Source organism: Condylura cristata, unplaced genomic scaffold (assembly GCF_000260355.1).
Source record: "Condylura cristata isolate star-nosed mole 26May11 unplaced genomic scaffold, ConCri1.0 scaffold00008, whole genome shotgun sequence".
NCBI classification, from domain to species: domain Eukaryota; kingdom Metazoa; phylum Chordata; class Mammalia; order Eulipotyphla; family Talpidae; genus Condylura; species Condylura cristata.
In genome coordinates this window covers 12,849,178-12,870,930 of record NW_004567109.1, presented here as the reverse complement: position 1 = coordinate 12,870,930, position 21,753 = coordinate 12,849,178, and the positions used below count along the sequence as shown (strand labels likewise).

The 21,753-nt window shown below is 46.4% G+C and overlaps 1 protein-coding gene across 2 annotated transcripts in view; it reads right to left on the bottom strand.

Annotated features, from left to right (window-relative positions):
* WDTC1 (WD and tetratricopeptide repeats 1) overlaps positions 1-21,753 on the bottom strand; it is a 56,687-nt gene that overhangs the window by 4,668 nt on the left and 30,266 nt on the right. For both annotated transcript variants that reach the window (XM_004678669.2, XM_012722541.1), the window contains exons 4-13: positions 14,388-14,434; positions 13,862-13,973; positions 11,496-11,683; positions 9,162-9,344; positions 8,094-8,188; positions 7,627-7,742; positions 6,209-6,284; positions 5,517-5,625; positions 4,607-4,780; positions 1,383-1,618 (exon numbers count right to left, since the gene is read on the bottom strand). In XM_004678669.2, the coding sequence (XP_004678726.1) occupies positions 1,383-1,618; positions 4,607-4,780; positions 5,517-5,625; positions 6,209-6,284; positions 7,627-7,742; positions 8,094-8,188; positions 9,162-9,344; positions 11,496-11,683; positions 13,862-13,973; positions 14,388-14,434 (1,336 nt within the window). The remainder of the gene's footprint in view (positions 1-1,382; positions 1,619-4,606; positions 4,781-5,516; positions 5,626-6,208; positions 6,285-7,626; positions 7,743-8,093; positions 8,189-9,161; positions 9,345-11,495; positions 11,684-13,861; positions 13,974-14,387; positions 14,435-21,753) is intronic.

The following is a 21,753-nucleotide window of genomic DNA, read 5'->3' as shown; positions in this document are numbered from 1 at the left end:
CCCATACTGTTTTCAGTGCAGCACCAGCAATGCCAGGCAACCCGCTCTGCTCCTCTCCTGGATAGCTGGGACTAGCCAGGGGCAAGAAGCACATTCGAATCCAACCCTTGAAGATGTTCAAGAAGAGACCTGTGATGCCAGGCTGGTCTCTGAATAAGATCTGGAAGCCCCAAGGACGCACTGAGCCAGGCCCTTCAGTGGGGTGAGAGGCGAGGAGTACTAGCAAGAGAGCTGTGGGTGGGTGATTTTTCGAAATAGATCCACAGCTCCAAAGGCAGAAAGTCCAATCTCTTCCTCTTTGGAAGTTACCATGGATCCTGACAAAAGCACTGGAATGGTTAAATGCCTTGGGGGAACCCACACCAGTGTTCTCAGTGCCTTAAAAGTACCTTGCGCCTGCCTGCATCAGGGCCTCTATCACGTTGGTCCCTAGGCCAGGACCTCTTTACCTCCCACGGCTACATTTTGTATTTTCAACTCCTCTCTTGATCCTTGAAACCTCAGCTTGGATGTCTGTTCCCCAGAACTGCTATCATGCCCTCCTCCATCATTGTCTCGGGTTACCACGGCACTTGTCACACTGTTTCTTCATAGACTCAGGCCCTTTTCTAGGCTACAACCCTCGGGAATGCAGAGACCCCATCTGATTTGCTCACAGCTGTGCTTCCAGGCCCCACTGCCAGCAAAGGGCCTGGCGCTCAGTAGGTGCTTGATAGATATGTAAGGAAACAAATCAGCTGCATGGCTAGGAAACTGCCAAGGAGAGGTGAGGCCCCTGCCTGCCTCAGGGAGCTCACTTCACATACAATTGCCCAGCTTGCTCTGCAGTGCTAACAAGCTGGTCCCTGTGCAGGCAAGGCGGCACGTTCCCAGAGGGTGTGTTATGCCCAAGGTCACATGGCTACCACATGGCACAGTCGAGATTGGAACCAGAGTGTCAAGCGCTGTGCCCACAGCATTTCCCTGCCCTGTATGGCTGCCTCTGCTGCACAGCTACAAACCGGAAGCCCACACCGCCCCAGCTGCTGCTCTTATCAGATGCCCAATGGAGCAGTCAAGGACCTGTCTGTGGGCAAGTGTGATGCCTGGATGGAAATCCATGACCTGGCTCCGCTTACTCTTACTCTGAGTTCTGGGCATGCCACTAGGTGCTTCCAACATGCTATTACTGGTCTTCGTTAAACTCTAAAAGGGAGATGCTAACATTCCCCCTTGCCAGAGGAAGAGAGTGAGGACCACAGATACCATGTCACGTGTCAAGGCTGCATATTTCTAAATCAGCATCTGAACCCAGGATTCTTTCACCCCAGAGCCTGCCCTCCCTATAATGTCATATAGCACTTCAAATAGGGAATGCAACCCCCCACTTAGTACCTACTTACCACCATCGTTTTTGGAGAAGAGGGCAGCCGTGATGTCTCGGCCCAACGCATCACAAGCACTGCTGTGTGCCTGCTCTGGGAACTTCCCTTTGAAGTCATCCAGGCACTCCAGGGCCTCAGCCACATACTTGAGCTCAAAGAGGCAGCGGGCCAGGCGGAAATGTGCCTTCAGGTGGCATGGATTTAGGGAGATGGCCTTGAGACAGTCTCTTAGGGCATCGTAGTGGTCACCATCCCTGGGAAGGCAGGGGAATGTGGCTTGGAGGTGGGGCCGTGTGGCAAGCAAGGGGCTCCCACCGTTTCCTCTGCTTTCTGTGGCCACCCAACCCAGCTTTGCTGTCTCAGGGCAAGGATATGGGGCTGAGGAGAACCCTGTTTCAGCCCAGGCTTGTTCCCCAGGAGACAACAGTATGTTAAGGAAGCAAGCCAGGAACTTGGGTCTTTTGGGGGGTGGGGGGTAGGGGTGGAGGCTGGGTATGGGGCAAAAACCAGTGTCGGGCTGCCCTCTGCTGGAAACAGAGTGCAACTGCACACCCGCTCAGCCCAGGCGCCCGCAGCTCTGCAGCAGAAGGCTTGGCATATTGCCCACTTCAGGCTCCCCAAGTCCTCCTCCTCATTTCCTCCATCCACCTCCTAAAATACCCCCGGCTGGCCTCAAAGCCTTGTCCATGGTAGGGGGCCCACGAGGACAGTTCTGTGGTCTGGGGAAGCCAGAAGTGCCAGGCGGGGGACTCAGGGTCTGACCAGCAGGCAGCAAGCCCTCAGCCAGACCCCCTCTGTCCTGGCTGACTGATCCACAGCAGCTGTGGCCTCCACCTCCCGGGGCTGGAGGATGGGCCTGACAGTCTGGCGCAGTCAGCTCTGGAAGCTGGTGGTAAGGAGTGTGCACATCAGAGCTCCAAAGTGCCCCATTCACTTCTTCAGCCCCCTAAAGCAGGGATGAAGGGAAGTGGGAATGGTATCTGGGGGCAGTAAGTGGGGGAAAGTCACAAGAGTCCCCTCCTTCTCCCACCCTTTGCCAGAATATAGGACACATCTACAACCCCCAACCAGGACCTTATTCCCACCTCTCATCAGCTCCTCTGGGAACTGTTCTTGATTGACTGGTTGGTTTTCTGGCCAGCTAAGGTGGGCCTAGGATTTGACTGTGGCAAACAGTACTCCCCAGGACAGATGGCCCCTCTCTGTGACCAAGGCACAGCTCCTGACCTTCCTGTACAGGCCAAAATGGCCCGGACATGGGCACTGTCCAACTGAGCCTGACCTCCCACAGCACTCGGAGGAAGCAGTAGCCCCCGGAGCAGCCACACAGACCAGGAACGAGCAGCCCCACCAGGCCAGGGGCAGGCAGACAGTGTGCTTCCATGCGTCACAATGAGTGGCTGTGACGAAGGAACAGGCGCTGTTTGGAAACCCAATTACAGCCTGCAGGGTGCCTCTCAAGAGCTCCTGGGGAGAGACCAGCCAGGAGCCAGGGGGTGACAGCTCCCACTGCTTCTAGGAGCAGATGGCAGCCCTGGGGAGACACTGACCCAGGACAGAATGTGACGTTCTAGGGGTCACTGGCAGGCATGTGGGGGTGGGGAGGTAGCAGGCTGACCCCAGGGCTCACCCATCTAGTCCCACTGCCAGATCAAGCTCCCTGAAAGGATGGTCCTCAGAGCATCCTCTCGAGCTCAGAACTCTTCAGTAGCTGCCCATCATGCACTGAATCGAGGCCAAAACGCCACCGCTCTGCATTCCAAGTCCTTCCCAGGCCGGCCCCAGGCTACCTCACAGACTCATCTCCTGCCAGTCCCTTCCTGAACCCTCAGCTCCAGCCAAATGGATTTGCTGTTCTGCATACAAGCTCTTCAGTCAGTGCCCGCCCCCACGCCTTTGTTCACACCATTTTGTCTCCCTGGGAATGTCCTTCCCGCATGACCCCTCCTCCTCTCCATCTCCTTGTCTGCGCCTGCCCGCACTCAGAACCCACTTGGATGCCACATCTTCCTGATGCTTCTCTGAGCCCCAGCTACAGCCACCTAACTTTTCCCTGATGCCCACAGCATTTCACCTGACCACTCAGAGACTTACTGCTCCCTGCCTCTTTGGTGATGAACTACATTCATGTCTTTGTCTCGTAGGCACTCTGGAACCCAAGAGCTCTGAGTGACTGCATCTAGCACACAGTAGGAGTTCAGAGAACATATAGAGAATACACATGGTCTGGGAAATGCATGAGTGAAGCAGCTCTCTGCAGGAGCAGGAGCAGGAGCAGGAGCAGGACCAGGACCACTGTGTTCCACTCAACTGTTGGGGCAGGGAGGTGAAACACCCCAAAACTGTTATCTCTTGGGTTTGGTACCAGATGAGTCCTTGATATACTCCTGATGCCTGAGCTAAGGTCTTTGGGGTAGCATCTTCCTAAATCCCCATCTATTGCCCTGCTAACTTGGGTGGGTTTCTTAAGTTTCCCTCCCTGGCCTGCCGAGTTGCAGCCAGACGATGGCACACCAGCTGGCCCGTCTGTCTGGGCAGAGCCGACGGATGCCAGACGGAGCAGAAATGGCTGTGGGCCCAGCTCTATCCATCTCCAGTCCTGGCCCTGGCAGGAGGATGGGGTCTGCCTGTCTGCTTGCCTGCTGGTGCTGTAGGCAGAAGGGCTGGGGACCCCTGATGGTGTCCAGAGATAAAGGATACTTTCGGTTATGCACTTCCTCCTTTATCATTGGCCACTACAACCCAGCATGACCCACAGCTGGCTTCAGAGCTCTGGGACCTTGTTTGTGCTTGGTCCAAAGGATCCCAGAGCACAGGAAAGTGAGCCTGAAGGTCAGTAAAGGAGGCACAGACTAATTTCAGATGGATATCAATGGAATTCTCCCAATGGCCTCATTTCATCTATCAAGATCTGTGCCGCTGAAATTCAGTTTAAAGACCAAATTCTCCAACAGTTGAGGTTAAGCTATTTCTCATATCCTACTTCTCAGTGGCCACAGTGCTTTACAAGAGAGCACCATGCTGAAACTACTTGGGAACATGTCCCAGTTAGCAGAGTCATCTTGACTAGAGGGGTCAGGTACCAGCTTACAATCAGCCTGGAGGTGGGGGGAAGGAGAGGTCTGGCCCCAAGAAGCCCTTATAGGCAGCAGAATGTCACTGCCACCTTCCCTAGATGCCTCAGCATTTGGCTCCATCAGGCCCACTGTTTCCATCTTTCATCCTGGTCTGGGTGTACTCACCACTTGCGCTTCATGTAGGCGGCAGCTCGGTTTCCATAGAGCATGGCGTTGTGAGGGGCCCTCTGCACCGCCTTGCTATAAAGCTGAATGGCCTGCGTCCACTGCTGGCAGGCAAAGGCCTCATTGGCTTGCTGTTTCACACGTTCCAGATATGGAGGCAGCTCTACCTGGGGGCTGTAAGGGAAGCAGAGCCAATGGGCCAGCCAAAGGAGGTCAGTACAGTCCCTCCGAAATCTGTAGCCCTTCCTGGGGGTCACCCATGTTTTCTAGCCCCTGGGAAATGCACTGTCATCTACAAGAAGGGACCATGCCTATGCTTGCCTGAGTTACCATGAAAGGTAACAGATAAAATTCTAGATACTCATGAGTCTGCAAAAAAGAGGGGCAGAAATAAAGCTGTCCTGAGTAGGTGTAAGTACTTCTTAATCTAACTCTCGGGCCTGGCAGTTGCTGACACCACCTGCCTCCGTGCTGAACTGAACCTTAGGGCCACCCAAGTTCCTCTCATGATCTCTTTAGAGAACTGTTTCTCTCAAGGGCTAGAGGATTTGAGCACCCCTGTATCCAAAGTCAGCAGTGTCAGGCAGAGAAAAGAGGCAAAAAATGCTATGGTATGGAGAAGAATACAAAGGGAGAGGCCCCTGTGTGTGGTGGTCCAACTAGCCAGCCCCTGAATCCTGACTCAGCTGCTGGTATGAAGGGCCTAGAGACAGTCTGCGTATGACTAGAGTCCTACCAGGAAGGAGCGGCACTGGGCCCGCTGGCTACCAGCCAGAAGCTCCGGGCTCCAGTTCCCTGACTCTGTGGTACAAGCCTAGGTGGGGTCAAGAGAGTTTATAGGACATGTCCCTCCCCCATCCTGTAAATTATACTGGGCTTGGGAGGGCTGGACAAGTAAGGCTGGGCTCACCTGACATGCCCCCTACTCTCTGGCAGCCGGAAGCCATTGCTGTGAAGGTGCAGGCCATTGGATACGCCGTTGGACACACCGTTGGTGGACATCTTGCCATTCTGAACTTCTGGCAGGAGGTGGGGAGAAAGGAAGAGCAACAACTCAGGAGGATGGCCTCAATTCTCCTCTGCAGCCCTCAGCTTTCATCACAGGGTTGAATGGTTCCTTAGTGGGGCTATCCTCCCAGGGTTAGATTCATTCCCTGAAAATCAGACCTGACAGACCAGCAGCAAGGGCATAAAGAAAAGCCTGTGCACCCTCTGCTGGCTGGAAGGAGACACAGCTTCAAGTTGGCGCTGCCCTTAGGAAGGGGGGGAGGGGTGGTGGTGTGAGGGAAAGGAGTGGTGGCTGACAAGTGCCTAAATCTACTGCAGGTTCCAGGAAGAAGTCAATGAGGACATTGATTTGGGCCAAGAAAGGAAAGGCTATACTGCAGGGCCTCAGGGTCAAGTGGTGGCGAGGACCTGCTTTTCCAGAGGGAAACAAAGGGCTGTGCTGCCAACCCTCTGCAGGACGCTCACTTTTGTTATCCTCCTTCTTACTGTTAGATGGCACCACTCCTTTTGGAGGCTCACAGTCTCAGCACAAGGCAGGGGAGGCTTCTCAGCAGAGAGAGCACACACTCAGGCGCTGCAGCAGGGAGAACTTACCCCCTGAGGAGTGGCATTTTCTAGGCAAGAGGAAGGTATACGGCCTCTGCTTGTAAGTCAGGTCAAACAAATAGACCTAGAGGGAGGACCAAGAAGAGAGATGAAGAGTGAAGTGAGAACATGGTGGGCCATGAGCAAGTGTTGGTGACTCTCAGGAACACAGTGAGTGTGGAGCATGGAACCATCAAGAGAGGCTGGGAGAACTTTCTGAGGAGCACAGCTAAGGAAGGAAGTCTTCTGGGTTGCTGGAGCCCTTTTAGGGTGGACTGCTGGAAATAAGGTCATTAATTAGGGTCACATGTTTAAATTGAAAAGCCCCTGCTTTCAGAGCTCACAAAGCCAAATGCCTCATTTTACAGAGAAAAAAGTGAAGCTTCAGAGAAGGGAACTGATTTGTTAAACAGACAGAAGCTTAAAAAATTATAATTAAAAACAAAAGAGACAAAAATGAAAATTTTTAAAAATTTGCCCAAATGTGCCTAGGTACTTCTCTTGGTAAATAAGATCTATATTCCTTAACATTTACTGCATTTTTACCTTGCTTCAGATCGCATTTCATCCTAGAAGCCTCCCCATGAAGGACTATTATAATCACCTCCTTATAGAGGAAGAATGTAGGCAGAGTTTAAGTCTTTATCCAGGGCCATAAAAATAGCACGTGGCCTAGCCAGGACTCAAAACCCAGTCTGGCTCGAAACCACGCTGCCAGGCACCGCTCCCCCATGCTCACGCCACCCGTTGGCCGGCTCTGGGGCCCAGAGCCCCCTCTCCCCCACCCGACTTCTGCAGCACACACGCGCACCTCTCCTTGTAGTCATCAGCTCCTTCACTGGCCACGTCTCCCACCATCCTGGGACAGATCCTTTCACATTTGTCATCCTCATGTTTATGTAAAGCTAGTCCCAGAGGAAGCACTCAGTGAGGGCTTGCGGAATAAATGAATTTTAGCAAGGCTCACTAAACATCCTGACTGAGAGCCCACAAAAGAACACTATCAAAGAGCACCCCCAAGCTGGGCCCGTGTCACACACAGCCTAGCTGTATGCTCTGAGCCCCAAGATTTCCTCCCAGACAAAATAAATGAAAAACAAAAAAAAAAAAAAAACAAAAAAAACTGAGGCTTGGAAAGACAAAGAGACTCATTCAAAGAAAGACAAGTTTCTAGCACACCGCTAGTAAGCAGGTCAGCACTAGACAGGCAGGTGTTAGTTCTAAAGCTAATGCTCAAGGAAAGACCAGAACAGGGCCTCTCTGGGAATTTTGGTGATGCTGTGCCTCGCCCACATTTTACTGTGACATCACTTACAACAAGCTGTTGCTTTTTCCTGCCTCACTGCAGTGGCTGTAGGGCACAGAGCCTGGATGCGGGGTCCGGGGTGTTGATGGGGCAGAGCAACCTTTTGGGCAGCCACACTTACCTGCTCCCCTCCCATGTTGACCAGCAGCTCAGTGCCATTGGGGCTGAAGGTCACATAGGTGGCAACCAGCACTCGCAGACGGTTGTTATAGTCAGGCAGCTTCACCGGTAGGTGACCTGCAGGGAACAGCCCCATCAGTCTCATGTGAGGCCCCCAGTGCCCCACAGGGAGCTGTGTGAAATTAGCCACCTCAAACGGTGACAGAAGTGGCTGAAGTGGAGCACCTACTATGTATGCCTGGACAACTGCTTGAGATGCTTTGTTTACTGAAAAGAAACAGATTCCTTGGGGGCAAGCAATTTGCCAAAGGTCACAGATGCCTGGTCAATGGCAGCCAGGATGAAAACCCAGGTCTGTCCGACTCTCCAACCTCTGCTCTTCACCACCACACCACTCTGACTCCCTGTACAGCGCTGGAGAAAGTCAGCATGCAGCCAAGTTTAGGGCTGGGGCTGGGCTGAGCCTACCTGCTACGTAATACTGGGCTGCGCCATCCGGAAGGGGCTTCTGCCGGTCACAGAAGGTATGCACACCTGCTGAAGGGCTCTGCTTCATGCTCTTTCTGGTGGGAAGAGAAACCACAGAGGTTACAGTCCCTGGCACTCCCCCTTGGTTAGGCCAGAACACACTCCCTGGAGGAAACCTCAGTTTGCATCCTGGAGAGATGCAGGAGGTACCTTTCTTCTGGATCTCAGCAACCCCACAGGTGTCAACTAGACAGCTGTGGGAACACGTATTATGAGCAGGTCATATCTACTGTTTTGGTTCATCATGGCCGCCCTATCATCCCCAATTTACAGAGGAGGAAGCTAAGGCTCAAGGCTCATGCTGAGTCACGTGTGATGAGCAGCAGTGGTTGCCTAAATCAAAGTGAAGCTGGCCAGACATCCCTGCACCTGTCCTGGAGTCCACTGAACACCCAAGTTTGGGGAGCAGTTCAGGCCTGGGATTTCTGTGGAGGTTCTGAGTATATTTTACTTTTGTTTAGAAAATAAAAAAGAATAAAATAAAATTACATGTATAAGATTATAACTGTATAAACACTCATAGTAAAGGATTATAATACAAATATATACAATAATTTCTTTCAGGTGATGGATGATGGGTAATTTATCGTACTTTTCATGTTTTACAAAATAAGCATGGATTACTGTTTTTTAAAAACATTAAAAAAAAACCTCACGGGGCTTCCCTGGTGGCACAATAGGTTAGGACAGCACTGCAAGCTGGCTGCAGCTGCTTCAGTGCAAGTTTGATCCTCTGCCCTGGATGTGGCCCACATGGCGTGGCAGACCTCTCTTGACCTGCCCGCTGCTCCCCTCAGCAGTGTACTTCATCAATCTGCCTACTCTGTCTCTGGTGAATCCTCTTACCACCCCTGCACCTCTGGCCTGTACCCCAGTTCTGTATCCATAAATAAACCAATTTTTAAAATAAATAAATAAACCTCTCAAAAAGAAGAGGGCATGCCAATGAGAGAAGCAAGCAACAAGTTTCCAGGGTTGTGTCCACAGGCGATGGAGGAGCTGTGGTACCTGTGGTTGTGGATCATGCGGATGTCGTACAGCCTCACGAAGGGCCCGCTGGCCCCGACCGCCAGGCAGTTATTGTCCTGGGGGTTAACAGTGAGGCACTTCGCCTCCACCAGCTGGCCACAGTACTCTGTCAGGTCAATCAGCACCTCCGAGTGTTTGCTGTTCTCCCGAAGGTCATACTGGCTGTGAGAGAGGACAGCATTAGGGGCTGAGGACCTGGTACTTACGTGGAAGGCAAGGCCCTGATGTGCAAGAGGACGGAGGGGGGGGGGGTTTGGACTTGCAGGGATGTCAAACCATTTCTTGAGAGCCCTATGTGTATCAGGCACCTGTAGTGGGCATCTCACACATTGCTTTATTCTAATATAATTCTTTGGGGCACATACTACTATACTGTGTATTATCACTACTAGGTCCCATTCAAACTATTAACATTTAGTGAGAAATTGCTTCAAGTCCAGTGTTGTCTCAAGTGTTGCACAAGTATTATCTAATTAAATCCTCACACCATCTCTAGGCACCATTACAACACCGAACCCACAGAAGTTAAGTAGCCTGTCTGGGATAACCTGACAGCAAGGCAGTTGGGATAGTTTCCTAAGACTGCACTGAATCACCTTGCTCTGTTCCTTCTTAACTCTAATCTTGATCTAGTTTCTTGCAGGGAAAAATAGTATGGAAGTGAAAGAAATGAGAATCCCATAGTCCTCTAAGAGCTACCTAAAACACCAAGTGCCAAGACAAGCTTAAGAGTCCCATTCAGGGGTTAAAAGTCACTCTGCAGTTGCAGCCTGGGGAGATTTTCACTGCCAGGACAAGACTGTCCTGAGTTGGAGGACTTCACCCGTGCACTCACCCAACTTCACCCAGATGCTGCTCACCTTTCTAAGCTGCCCCTCACCAGACTGTCCTTCCTAAAATATTGCTCCATTACATTATTTTCTGGCTCAGAAAATTACAGAAATTGCTCAATACTTTTAGCATTCGTTTACTTTTACCAAATTCCTTAGTCTAATTTTCAAGACCTGAGTTCATGTACCTCTTAAACTTGCTCCTGAGTTTTCTAAATGGAGTCAGTTGTAACTACAGAACTCTTGGTCCAGTATGCACCATACTTACCTGCTTGCACAAATTCTGCTCAAGTTGGAGCATCCACTTGCTCTTCTTGCCCATCCAGATCTTTTCTATTCTGGAAGTACCCCCTGATCCTCACCCTCTCCCAGGCCCTTTCCTGACTGTGCCTACGTGCTCAGGCTCCCACCTGGGGCTCTAGATGCTCAGACTTTCACCTGTTGCCCTGGTACAGTCTGGTCAGGCAAGGTCATTAAATACAACACAAAGTTAGACCCACAGTTGACGAAGTGCTTTCTGTCTCCCCAGTAGTCATGTGCTGCTGAGAAATGTGTCACTGGAAATTCAAGGGCTGTGCAAACTTCACAGAAGGTAAATGCACAAACCCAGAGGGTTCTATGGCCTGAACTGCTGGGACCACTGTGACATATATGGACATGTGGCTTGCCACCGATGGAAACATCATTAATTGATGCCAGACTGTCCCATACTAAGTTTAATTTTAATGCCCAGGCCAACTCCCATTTTATAGCTGGGGAAACTGACTTGCCTCCAAGTCTGACTTCAGTGACCTGCCTCTAACTGCTGTGCTACATAGTTCATTCATGATTTAAATACCTTTCCTCCTTTGTAACAGAGCAGAGGGCACAGAGTCCTATAGGAACTCAAGGGAGGCAATTATAGCAGGTGGGGTATAAGGGAAAAGATCCAAGGTCACATCTGAAGAACTCCAGAAGACTGTTCACTAGCCAATGACTGGTACAGACCAAAACGTGAACCAACAAGTAAGGTAAATGAAAAAAACTTTAGCCAACTAAGGTTTATAAAGGATGTGCTTAGAGTGCTGAGGAGAAGTGTAACAGGGAGATGTACCTTGCACAGATGGCCAGAAAAGGTGCTTCAGAGGAGGTGACTCAAGCTAAACTCCACAGGGTAAGCAAGAGCTGGGTACAGAGAATCCCAGGTGGAGGAAACTGCGCGTGTGAAAGCCCAGAGATGGCAGAGACTGGGCATATGAGGTGGTGAAATCAGGCTGGCAGGCCTGACTACAGTGAAGTATATGTAGAGGAGAGAGGGAGGCGGTGAGAGTATGTTCCCAACTAAGTGTGCTTACAGACAGCTGCCCTGAACACAAATACGGCTAGAACACGGGAGCCAGGCTGTGGAAGGAGCAGCACAGGCAGGTAGGCTGGGGAGCCAACATGGAGGGGGAGAGCAGGGGGCAGGGGAGGCACAAGCCTCCTCCATTGCTCAGGTCCTCACCGGATAAGCCCGTCCTCAGCAGCACTCCAGAAGGTGTTGGGCCACATGGGCGCTGTGGCAATCCGTTTCACCCGGTTTGTGTGGTCTCCAAACATGTGGATCGTCTCCTTTACTGTCAGGTCGTGGACATGCACCTTGGAGTCGGCTGCCCCCGTGATCAAGATACGGTCCCCAGCGTGAGGCAGGAACTGCTCCAGAAAGATTGAAGAAGAGGTTGGCAGGTGCTGGGGGTAGGACTGGCCCCGGGACCACCGTGCATATTAGCAGCCTCTTTCCTTCTCCATATTCAGATAAGATGAGCCCATCCAAGACAATCCACCAAGAAAACTTCAGATCTAGAGCAACAGCCCACACACCGTTGGGCCAAAATCAGGATGCTCGTAAGGCCACAATGGCCCTAAGAACCCCTTCCCCCTGGTCCTTCCTTAGATGGAGCAGAATGGATGATAATCATTGCTACTGGTATTTACTAAACATTTACTAATACACACTAGGGTAAGCACTGTATCTTACTGATACTTAAAAAATAAAAAATGAAATTCTGTACTAATATTCAGCAACTGTTAAAACCCAAGTCTTTCTGACTCCCCTATATCTGATGGCTACAGGAGGACTGTTTAAGAATTTGGGAATCAAGTAACCAATTAGTCTTAAAATGAAAAGGACTTTCGGCCCTCCCTGGTGGCGCAGCGCGTTAAAGCACTGCACTAAGAAGCTAAAGCCACTTCCGCATGAGTTCGATTCCCGCCTGCCCCGGAGGAGATCCACATGGCGTGGCAGACCTCTCCTGACCCGCCCGCTGCTCCCCTCAGCAGTGTACTTCGTCGATCTGCCTGTTCTGCTCCCCACTCTGTCTCTGGGCTTTCTTTTTCCTCCTCCACATCTCTGGCCTGTACCCCAATTCTGTATGAATAAATAAATAAATCTTTAAAAAAAAAAATGAAAAGGACTTTCATTTTAGGCTGCTGCTGAGTGTTTAAAGAGTTCAAATGGTTTCTAAGTATTTCTGGAGAACAATGTGCAGATAGGTAACAAAAATAAAAATTATGTCCATATTTTGACTCCAAACTTTCATTTCCAGAATTCTAAAAAGAAAGAAAAAGGGCCTTGGGGAAGCGGTCAGAGTGGCACTATAGACCCCAGTGCTGCTAACCACTCAAATGGAGATGGCGGGTCTCGGGGTGGGGCTGGGCCTCAAGAGGACAACTCTCAATGCAGCTTTTACATAGAACAGAACCTGCTATTTTGACAGAGCTGAGAACAACATGCTGTAGGTGACATATGGTAAGAACGACAGTCACAAAATAGCTTTTGTTATACTTTTTAAAAGATGAAGTACTACCACCTTGTTTTGAAAAAGAAAAGTATCTGGATGTAAAGTTAGTTCTTCTTTTTCACTTGGTCCAGAATTGAAATATCTTTTTTCTTAATTGAAAAGTTTCTCCCAACCCACAAGAAGGCTGAATGGGTGTTGGGGGTAGGGGAGGGGAAGCATTCTGCATTTAAGCAGTTTAAAATCCCACTTAACTTTAAATGTTCTATTAGAGCAACAATGCACTCTTTCTACATACACTTCTCTAATGGACAAAGGCTAGATGAAACAGAATTTAATCATTTTAAAGGGCAGCTAGTAATTATTAATCCAGTGTGGAGACAGCATATACTCCTTGTACAACAGAAATAAACAGGCAGATACTTTGCAAAATTCGTGGCCACTCCCACCCCACTCTAGTTTCCACCAGGGGGAGCTCGTGGGCTAAATAAATACGGGAGTACTCCCGAAGACAGAATTCTCTGCCACACTTATTTTTTTTTTTTTTAACTAAAGAAGAGATGGAGGGTCTGTGAATAAATTCTTTACCTCATATCTTACTGTTAGGGAGTATCAAAGATATTGTCAAGTGATGGCATCTCAACTCAAAGTTTACCAATTATTTAACTATAACATCAATCTAGTAGACTGTTGCTTTATTTTTAAACATTAGATTATTCATTTTTGTCATAAATCTGGGGGATTTTCCTCAGATACTCCCTTTTTTGCAGATGAGCAAAGAGGCTCAGAGAGGTCAGGAGACTTAGGTCACACAGCCTCCAAGAAGCAGGGGCGCCGACCAGGTCTGCCTGCTCTATAAATGTTTGTGCTCAGAATCACAGGCCCCACCTCCTTACTCCTCAAATAATGTACATTCAACTAGAACTGACCTCTTGGCTCTGAGAGAGGACGCAGAGCAAGGAAAAGCAATCACCAGCAGATGCTCAGCTCACAGCCATGACTGACTCCAGGGTGACAAGGGAGCACATACACAAGAAGTGCCACGCCCACAGCCCAGCCGCCCCTGCACTTGCTCTGTGGCTTGCCTGATTACCTTGACAGAGAAGATGTTTGCCGTGTGTCCTGTGTGCATGGAGAGCAGCTTCTTGTGGTGCAGTGGGTCCCACACAATTGTGTGCTGGTCATCGGAACCTGAAGCCAGCAAGCTGCAAATCACAGTGAGGGGTTCTGACCTCTCCTCAAGTTCCTGGGTCCCATGTTCCCACTTTCCCGGTTGATAAGGAGTAAGACACACAGAACTTAAAGAACAGTAGATGTCAAAGAATTTAAGGTTATCTTACAAACATTAGTTGACTGCCTTGACTACCTTCTATTTTGCTTTGAGACTCCCCTTTATTCCTTAAACACATTGGCTTATCAATGTGTTAATTGTTTTGGATGGTCATTCAACCTTCCTTCTACCTGGAATTCCTTGATAATGACAGGCTTAAAAACCTAGCAGAGAAAGGAATCATTTGATGCCACTCTTTTCTTTAGATTAAGAGGAAAGGAAATTCTCTTCTCTTAGCTTAACACGCCCTGCTCCAGCACTCTCTCGGTGGTTTCAAGCTCATACTTACTCTCCTTTCTCATTCCACTCCAGGCAGTTGACACATCCTGAGTGACCCTAGGGAACAAACAGAAGGAATGAGAGGGCCAGTTAGTGGCTATCCTGAGGAAGTCGACATTGAGAAGTGGAACTGATCAGGTAAACTAGTCTTTCCATCCCCAATATTTTCCAAGTGCAAGTGAGTGACCAGAATTGAACTGAACTGCCTGACATCTGACAGTATCTGTTGTATTCACGATCTCACCCGAGACTGACAGCTTTGAGTCACAAGGGCAGGTTTAATTGATTCCATTTTGTAGGAGAGTAAAATGGAATTCAGATAACAGTTAAATAGTGGAAGTAGGGCTCCCCTAGGTTAAAGCGCAGCACTATGAAGCAATTCACAGCCACTGCAACATGACCAATCCTCCGCCAGGTTGCTGACCCACATGGTGCGGCAGACCTCTCCTGTCTCATCCGCTGCCCCCATCAGCAGTGTATTCCAGTTCGTCTGCCTGTTCTGCTCCTCACTCTGTCTCTGGTGGATCCTTTCACCCTCCGCACCTCTGGCTTGTACCCCAACTCTTGTATGTATAAATAAATCTTTTTAAAAAGATTTTTTATTCTTAAAGAAAATTAATTAAATCAATTGTGGGAGTAAAATTCAAAACAATTTCTGCTCCTACCACTAGAAGGAACATTTGAGCCATAGAAAATCTGCTCAGAGAAGCATCTGACCCAGAGGCAGCTGATTAACTAAAAGATTATCTTTCACTCATTTGGCATATATTTAATTTACTGAGCACTGAATCTATTTTTCAGCTGCCGAGGGTGAGTACAGCAGTATATAAAACAAAGTCCTTGATCTTCTGGAACTTGAAGTGGTAGAGCTGGATATGGTAAGGTCAACTGAGTTAAAGTCTTGAGTTTGGGGATTTCAACAGAGAAACAGAGTAAGGAAGTTAACAGCAGATGCTGAAATTGAAAACATGCACAGAAAAGTCAGGGATATGAAGAAACATAACCCATAAAAAGCAGAAGGTATGAGGTGGCAGAAACAAATCTTATATGGAGAAGAGGAGAACGAGTCACTGGTGTTCCTAGATAGGACTCTTTCTGTCACTCACCCCTACATCTCTAAGAGATCTGGATTTCATTTATTTGTATCCCTGATCCAGATGAGACCAAGTATTTCAGGAAGTATAAATTCACTGTCCTTGCTACAGTGATAGGTATTTAGACAAAAGTCAAGAACTTGCTTGGGTTGGACATAGGGATTGGCTCAGAAATAAGCCACACTCAGATGCAAGGGGGGCAGATGCTGGGCATTTCCAGAAAAGGAAACTCCCAGAGTTTCTGCCTCTGCATGCTGATGTACTGATGTGACAACTGGAATTGCCACTACAAGGGGAGCCAGCCTGAGTGTGAAATCCACACACAGAGGAAGGGAATCAGAAAAATGGACCCAAAAGCAAATTAAGAAAGAAAAAGAAAAGTGGAGCCACAGTGACCAAGCTTGAGGCCTACTTGTGGGTAAGCGAGCCAATCAGCTCATTACTGTTTAAGGCCAGTTGAGCTGGGGCCCAAAGCATTCTGATAAATTCTGACTCTTTCTTCAGGTCTCATCCTTCAAGAGGCCTTTCCTGTCCTGGCAAATTTGGAAGGGCGGTCTACTTTTCCATAGGCTCCTACTGTCACACTGTATTATGGCTCTGTCACTACTACCACACTCACCCTGAGAAAGCAGACTTTGTGTGCTCTGTCCACTGCACCCTGAGGTTAGGAATGGAGCCTGGTATGTATCTGTTGCCTTAATAAAGAAGTTAGTCCAGTGGAGCTAGTGGGAAGAATCGAGAGTCATGGACAAATCTAATTCTCTGTCTAGTCAGAAAAGACTTTTCCTCTGCCTTATTCTTCCTTCTTACGCTTTATCCTGTAAAATTCTCATCTGGGTTGAAACTCATTTCTTTGTAAGTTCTCCATTTACATTCATTACTGACACATTCACCTATTTGCTTAAACTTGTCAGGTCACCTGCTGACCTGAGACCCCTCACTAGCTCATGGTACTTGGTTGACCCCAACACAGGCTCTAGTTATTTTCTGGGTCCGAGTCACTTCTGTTCTCAGGCCCTTCACTTTCCCACTAGGAAATACCTTGTGCCTGGGAGTTCACATCTTCAGCTCAGTGTCTCCCAGAGCACAGAAGGCCTCAAATGATTGTCACTAAGGGCTTAGAAAGAGCAAGGCACAGAGCTAAATGCCTGTAGATGTCCATGTCCTGATCCACTGGAACTGAGAATATGTTATGTTAGATGATAACAGGGGCTTTGTATATGTGATTGATGTTAAAGTCCTTGAGATGGAGGACATTATTCTGAATTATCCAGAAAGGCCCAAAATGATCATAATGAATCTCCAGACTGCAGAGAACTAGAGAGTTGTGGATGTAAAAGGGACTTGACTTGATGTTGCTGACTCTGAAGATGGAAGAAGGGACGTATGAGCCAAGAACTGCAGCAGCCTCTGGAAGCTGGGACTTGCAAAGGATTCTACCCTCCAGCTTCCAGAAGGATCATAGCCCTGGCAAGACTACCAGGGTGAGACCTGCTAATCTGATCTTCAGGACTGTAAGATAAATAAATGTGTTGTTTTACACCACTACAGTTGTGGTAATTTGTTATGGCAGCAATAGGAAACTAATATACAACTCAACAATCATCTTGTTTAGGAAACAGGTATCATTACTCATTTCCTGGATAAGAAAAGCAATGCTCAAAGAGGTTAGGTAACCTGCTTTGATCCAGTGAGCTATCATAGCAAAAGTGTATTTGGTCTTCATCTCCCATTTCTGGCACAGAGTTCCTAAGGAAACTTGGGATTTCATAGAGATAAGAGCAAAAAAGTTATCTTGATATTGATAACAAACTCCTTTTACCACACCTGAGTTTGTTAATAAGGTTACTTTTGGAATGTATACAAGGACGAGGTTGGTTGGTAGGAAAACCAATCATGTGATTGGAAGCTTGGAAGTTCAAGTGCTCCCCACACCTCCAGCAGGGGAGGGGGCTCGGCGGTTACACCAATACCAAAGTTGAATGAATCACTCAATCAAGTCTGTACTAGGGCCACTAACATCCTAAAACGAAGTTTTGAGAGCTTCTGGGTTGGTGAACATGTGGAGATTAAGGGAGAATGACAAGCTCAGTGAGGGCATGGAAAACCTGAACCCCTTTCCTCATGACTTGCCCTATGCATTTCTTCCATCAGACTGTTCCTGAGTTATGTCCTTTAATAATAAACCTGTAATCTAAATAAATGTAAAATGTTTTTCTGAATTCTGTGAATCATTCTTGCAAACTAATGGAAACCAAGAAGGGCTGCTGGAGCCTCTGATCTCTACCTCTGTAGCTAGGTCAGAAACACGGGTGATAGCCTACATTTGCGATTAGCATCTGCCCTGGGAGGGAGGGACAATCTTGTAGGACTTGTGGGATATGATGTTGTATCTATCTGGGTATACAGTGTCTGAATTGAGCTAAACTGTAAAGTACTCAGCTCGTGTCAAAGAATTGCTTGATAGTATGGAAACACACACACACACACACACACACACACAGGATCTGCCTAATGTGGCATAGCTAATAGTGAGAGAGAGAGCAGAAATTTAACTCAAGTTAACTCAAGAGTTTAGGTTCTTAAATACTACCTGAGACATGCATGCTTCCAGAATATTAATCAGCAGGTACTTGTGTAACATTGCTTAGTTATGATACTGATGAGGGCGGAAAATTCTACTGACTTTAAATGAAATGACTATTCGAGGAGCTGCTTTCATTTGCTTAAAGTCAGTTTCCAAGAACCTATGAATGATGCTAAGTGAGGACTTACTATATCTGTCCTCATGTCAACAACCACTAAAGTACAGAGACAAAGGTCAGAGTGGACTAACATAATACTTAAGATTTATTTTTACATGACAGCTTGGAGAAAATATAAAAAGAAAGCTCAAACCAGATTTCTACAAAAATACAAACTAAATTGACAAAAATAGTAATAAAGAGCTTTCTAAGCAGAATCAAGCTTGAGAGGCTATTACCAGGAACAGAATGATAAATAATGCAGGATTAGATATAGGTACACAATTTATAATTTTGTTGACGAATACAGAGGAAGAAAATATGTCTATGATATATCAGAATAAAAAAGTGATAAAAAAAGGAGAGAAAACCTCAATCTTCTAAGGACTTCAGAGGAGGTACTGGGACTCTTCAGAGATCGCCCATAGAAAGGGTGTGCCCTGGGGCCCTAGAAATGTTTCTACCTGGTGTGAGTCTTGGCATGTCAGGGACATGGAAAAAACAAAGTGCATCGAGAAAATCTATGATAAAAGCTCCAAATTTCACTTAATTCCACTTGCAACCTAACTCTGAGTCTTGCTCAACTTTATTAAATATTGATATTATTTTATTATATGTTCCTATAATTTACTAGGTAGCATGGTATGTGGGAGGATAAGTGGGTAGCGAGAAGTAATAGCACTGATATTGCTTAGAATTGTAGGGGTATCGTGATGACAAAATCAAATGGACTTTTAATTGGTCTTAAGATTGCTTTAAAATTCCTTACAGATAATGCACTAAATAGCCTACACAATCATCCCCAGAATACTAGGCAGAATACTAGATATTTATATGCAACATCTCATTACCAGTCCCTTTTTATAGGTAAGATCAAGTCTCAGAGAGATTAAACACCTTACTGAAGATCACAAGAATCATAAATGCCAGAGCCCGGATGGGAATCCAGGACAATATAACACAGAAGTTTTTCTTTGTGCCGGACTACCTCAAATGCCATCTTTATTGATGGCACTACATCATGCACTTCACCTGGACTGAAAAGAGACCTCATTGCTACCATTACCTTAAAAAAAATTTAGCAATTACATGAAAAGCTAAACTTATATTCTAAGATTCTGCTAGCTTATTCTTAGGTATTTACTTGAGGGAAATAAAATATTTGTCTACATAAAGACTGGCTAAGAATATCTTTTTTCTTTTAAAAAAAAATGCTTAAAACTGGAAATAACCCAAATAGTCAACAACAGGAGACTGGATCAACAAAACATAGTATATGTAGTCATATGGTGAAATACTGCTTGGCAATACAAAAGAACAAACTATAGATAGGTCTATCCAACAACATGAATCAAGCTCAAAAAGCACCGTAAGCAAGAGAAGCCAAATACAAAAAACACATACTATACAAAAAGTATAAGAAAAGGTGAAACTAACTGGAGACAGAAGCTAGAAAAAGTGGTTGCTCTGAGATAGGATGACTGACATGGAAGGATAGCACAGGAATTCTCTATGCTGATGAGAGTGGTTTCTGTCTTCTTGTAGGTGGGAGTAATACCATCTAAGTCATCCAACTCGGTATTTGAGTCATACACACTTCAATAAAGTGAGGAAAAAGATCTTAATAGCAGTAGAGTGAGCACTACCTCATCATGTAACAATAAGTTAACAAAATGCGGAGGCAATACTATATCCTTTGTATATGTTTCAACTTTTATGACTCTCTTGTGATGGAAACATCATTTCTATTCTCATTTTTCAGATGAGGAAAAGGGTACTATCACATATGTGTAAATTGGTGTAGGCATAATGTAAACTCATGTCTCACAGATTCCATGTATTAAGATTTCACAGATATAACAGAATGAGGAAGGTCCTGAGGGCAAATAAAACTCTTGAATATACAGACATCTCTAAAGAATCTTTCCCCTGTTGCTTCTTTAACCAAATCAAAAGTTCCTCAACTTTTAGTGTGCTAAGAATAACTATATAGAATAATAGTGATGATAACTAAAACTTAGTTTACTATGTATCATGTCTTATCTTAAGTGTTTCCCTAAGTGTTTCATTGACTGTCCATAAAATATAGTAAATTTAGTTTCACGTGTACAAGCTGAGTCTTCTTGAACAAATTCTTTTTTTAAAAAAAGGTTTATTTATTTATGCATACATGAACTAGGGTATAGGACAGAGGTGCTGGGTGGGAGGATTCACCAGAGACAGAATGGGGAGCAGAACAGGCAGAGGGGAGTAGCAGAAGATACAGGAGAGGTCTACTGTGTCATGTGGGTCACCTCCCTGGCCAGGAATCGAACTCATGCTGTAGAGGCTGCGAATAGCTTCACAGTGCTGTACTTTAATCCCTTGGGCAACCAGAGAGGCCCTGAATAAATCTCTTTCTGCCTTGCTCTTTCTCTACACACACACACACACACACACACACTCCTAAATCATTTCAGAGTAAGTTTCTCACTTAACTACTTCAGTATGCATTTCTAAAATCAAGTATTGTGTCATTCTTAACCAGAGCACATTTATCAATATCAAAATTTTACACTGATACTACTATTTAACATAAAGCTCATATTCAAATTTCGCCAACTGTCACTATAATAGACCTTTTATTTTCCTGATCCAGGATCCAATCTAGAGTTACACAATGCATTTAGTTATCTTTTTCTTTTTAGTCTCCTTTAATCTGAAAAGTTTCTTAGCACTGTGTTTTTATAAATGACATTTTTGAAGACTAGACCAGCTATTCTGGAGAAATGTCTTTCAGTCTGGATTTGTCCCCTTGATTAGATATAGATAATGCATTCTGACAGAAATACTACCTAAGATACCTAAGACACAGTCCTCAACACACATTACTAGGCCGCATATGGCATAGCATTTCTGTCTTGGTTAAGATGGTATCTGCCATCTCCACTATGACTATACTATTTTGTCCTTTGTTATCAATGAATAACTACTTTTATATTGTGCAAATATGCTGTCCTCCATCAAATTTCCACCCACTGTTCCAATCACTCACTGATTATCCTTGATCAAATCAATTATTGGCATGATGTGGGAAGATAGTTACAAAATTATGATTTTTCAGTATAATTTAGTGGCTTGCAACCTATTAGAGTAAAGCACACTCTCTCTTTAGTCTTCCCTCACTCTCCTGTCTCTTTTCTCCTCTTTGTCTTCCCTCCCTTTCTCTTACCAATGCAAATTCAGATATTTTTAATTCAATTGGTTTTAATTCATTATTTTCATTATTTATCCTGTGCTCAAACTGTCCCAGATTTCAGTAACATGCCCTTCAAGCTGGCTCATATTGTTTGTGATATCCTTTCACTTTTCATAAATTTCTTTACTTTCTGTTTATCTTCTGGAATAAAAAGCTGCAGGTTCATCTTGTACATTTCCTGCCCCAGATCTAGAATCAATTACTCCAAGGACCCATGGTTGTAAGTGAGGAATGGTACTGAAAAGCCAGTGACTCATATTTATTGAGGTGTCACTGCTTTTGGACCTTTCCAGTAGAGAA